A 2,885-nucleotide genomic window follows, 5' to 3' on the forward strand; every position below is an offset into this window, starting at 1 on the left:
GTCTCACCTTTGCAAAGGTGTTCTTGGGATCCGCTGGGTCGTCCGGGTTGGGTCCCTGGGGAGCGTCTGCACAGAAGGGGGGTGATAGCAGGAGGAATATATATATATATATATATATACATGCGACGGAGGAGATACACAAGAGAGAGAATTGTACACACATTGGTGAAGAAGACGTAGTTAGGACATGAAGTTAGTCTGTAGAAGAATTGCTTCTTCCTTTTGGGGCCACTTACCTGAATTCATCAGTCCCATCGAATTCATGCTGTTGTCGCCAATCCCCTGAACACCACCTTCTGCTGACCCTGGCTGTTGCTGCTCTGAAGTTAATTGCTGACCATCTTCCTTCATAGCAGCTGGGTCGTTTAGGGCCGTATCAGATTGCACATTCTGTTGCGCCGTGAGAGCATCTTCATTTGGTGGGTGGGACCCATTGGGTGTTTGACCCTTCATAGGAACCCTTCTGTCCATGGGCATATGATGTGTATTCATATGTTTCTGTCTTGCATTCGCAGGAGACGTGAAGGTAGGGGGTGTAAAGTTTGGTGATGTGTACACGGGTAGGGGGGGATTATACGAAGGAGGAGGTGGAGTCGGCTTGGTCATATTATTCGTGAAAAACATATTGTGCTGATTATTCCTGGGATTCAGTGTGCTGTGGTGGGAAGTGCGGGAGAGGGGAAAAAAAAAATAAAATAAATAAATATACATTTCTTCGTTTGCAAAGGGGATTCCCCCTCAGAAGCACACTTAGCATCCATCCTACATGGTTACGTACAAAACAGGGAGCATAAACTTGTTGCTGCCCTTTTTTTCTACACTGTTGGCATACCTATTAGGGTTCACATAATTTGCTGGGGGGTGAGGACCTTTTTTATTCATGTGCGCATTAAAGAGCATTCGATTAGGGTGATGCAGGCCACTGTTCGGGTGCCTATTATTAACGAAGCTATTATTGTGCATGTTGGTCTGCATGAAGTTGTTACCACTGATGGTGTTATTATCAATTAGCTTCTGTTGATTTAACATATAATTTCCAGGATGGTAATTTCCCCCTGGAGGATTCATTCCTTTTTCATAATTCGCTTGCGCTCCCACATTGTCGTATGGGTAGTTGTTCATGCGGAAGTTGTGCATGTCGTGATTCGCCATGTCTACAGTGACACAGGGGGGAAAAGTGGGGAGAAACATATGTGTGGGGACTGCAACTTATATGTGTAACGCGTTGCACACTCGATGGTGTCGTCTCGCATGTGGGGGAGGGAGCTGTCGGGGGCTACTACTATCTCGAATACTTATCGCCCCATCTCCTTCAGCGTCCCTCATTTCACTTACTCGTCGCAGTTGCTTGCAAAAACGGCATCTGATTATCTCCTCCAAATTGGGGATTGGGTCTGCAAAGAGGTGACAAAAAAAAAAAAATAAAACGTGCTGGGGCGATGCTTACAAATGTATATATGGCCCCAAAAGGGAGGCCGCTATTACTGCAAGCAAACATGGGGCGAACAACAACCACATGCAATGTTTCTTTTTTCTTTTTTCTTTTTTCTTTTTTTTCTCCCTCTGAAGATGTGGTTACTTTAGAATGGCCTTGTTTTTCTTTTCGCTGGAGTTGTAGTCATCCCCGCTGTCGCTCATTCGTCTGCCGTCCATATCTGCGTTTGGAAATGCAGGAAAAAAAAAAAAAAAAAATGAACATTTTCGTTTATGTATACATTAACATTTATGTTAGCCAGGTGGTCTTTTTCGAAACGGCTCCCTCGGCATGGCAAATGGCGGAGTGGCCTATCCCCCCATCCTGACGCAGACATCATTGTAGAACACTGAACAGGTATTCATGCACATGCCTCTGGTCACATCATTTTGCAAAGCACAGCACGCGGAGTGGGCAAGGTTTCATTTACCATTCCTTTTCTTAGCACCGTCCTGCAGTGCTTCAATTTTCCTGAGTTTTTTCTCTTCTTCCTTTTCCACGTAGATGACTCTACTCGGGGCCATTGAGTTACTTCCACTTCTGCCGACCCTTCTGTACTTAGAATCATCCTTTCCTTTCATTCGTTCCATGTCTTTGTCGCCTCTCTTGGGTCTAGGTCGGTTACTGTCGTAGTGAAATTTTCTCGCGTTCACGCTAGATGATACCGATCTTGTGCCTATTCCTCCCCTTTGTCTTTTTCTGTTTCTCCTTCTGTTAAACGAATCTGCATCGTTGAGCGAGTACCTGCTGCTTCTACTTCTGCTTCTGTAACTCCTGGACCGCCTCCTTGTAATGGACGTGTCTCTTCTACTGGAGTCATAATCCCTTTGCTGATCCTGTGAAGGCGAGGGGGTGGGCAACATGTTGCGCGAAATAAGACGCGTGCAGAAAATGGAGGCACGGCACAAATAGCACGGCAAAATTTGAAATTTTTTTTTTTTTAAGTGTAGCCCTATTTTTCAGGGTTTAGGATTAGACGTGGAAAGAACGACGCGTCACGAACCTTCGTTCTCCTTCCTTGAGTGACGGAGTTTCTTGACTTGGATTCTACAAAAAGGGGACGGGGGTCACGAAAGGTAAACATATTGTGGAGAAGATCAGAAGTAGGCTCACACACGGTTAACCCACAAAGGCGTATAACACCCATACGGGGTTGGGGGGGCACCCCCATTTAGGGAGTCGGTGAATTCGATATTACCTCTGCTCCGGTTGGACCGAGAAGCCTCGCCGTGATGCCTATCCTTGACACTCTCGGACTTATACGACTTTTCATTCTTCAGGGAGCTGTCACTCTTTACTGGTTTTTTTATATCACTCATGAGCTTCATTAGCCAGGTGACAAACACGGTGGTCTACATATAGTGGGGCAAAAAAAAAAAAAAAAAAAAAAAAAAAAATGGGAGAGGCAGAA

At 45.4% G+C, this 2,885-nt stretch overlaps 1 protein-coding gene across 1 annotated transcript in view; it reads right to left on the minus strand.

Moving 5' to 3' along the window:
• AK88_02256 (uncharacterized protein) overlaps positions 1–2,885 on the minus strand; it is a gene marked incomplete at both ends in the record, with an annotated part of 7,339 nt that overhangs the window by 3,944 nt on the left and 510 nt on the right. Inside the window, 8 exons of the mRNA XM_012479887.1 lie at positions 8–66; positions 237–655; positions 833–1,154; positions 1,336–1,394; positions 1,580–1,655; positions 1,905–2,310; positions 2,478–2,521; positions 2,673–2,826. Of these exons, the coding sequence (XP_012335310.1) occupies positions 8–66; positions 237–655; positions 833–1,154; positions 1,336–1,394; positions 1,580–1,655; positions 1,905–2,310; positions 2,478–2,521; positions 2,673–2,826 (1,539 nt within the window). The remainder of the gene's footprint in view (positions 1–7; positions 67–236; positions 656–832; positions 1,155–1,335; positions 1,395–1,579; positions 1,656–1,904; positions 2,311–2,477; positions 2,522–2,672; positions 2,827–2,885) is intronic.

The sequence above is a fragment of the Plasmodium fragile genome (genome assembly GCF_000956335.1).
Source record: "Plasmodium fragile strain nilgiri unplaced genomic scaffold supercont1.21, whole genome shotgun sequence".
Classification (NCBI taxonomy): domain Eukaryota; phylum Apicomplexa; class Aconoidasida; order Haemosporida; family Plasmodiidae; genus Plasmodium; species Plasmodium fragile.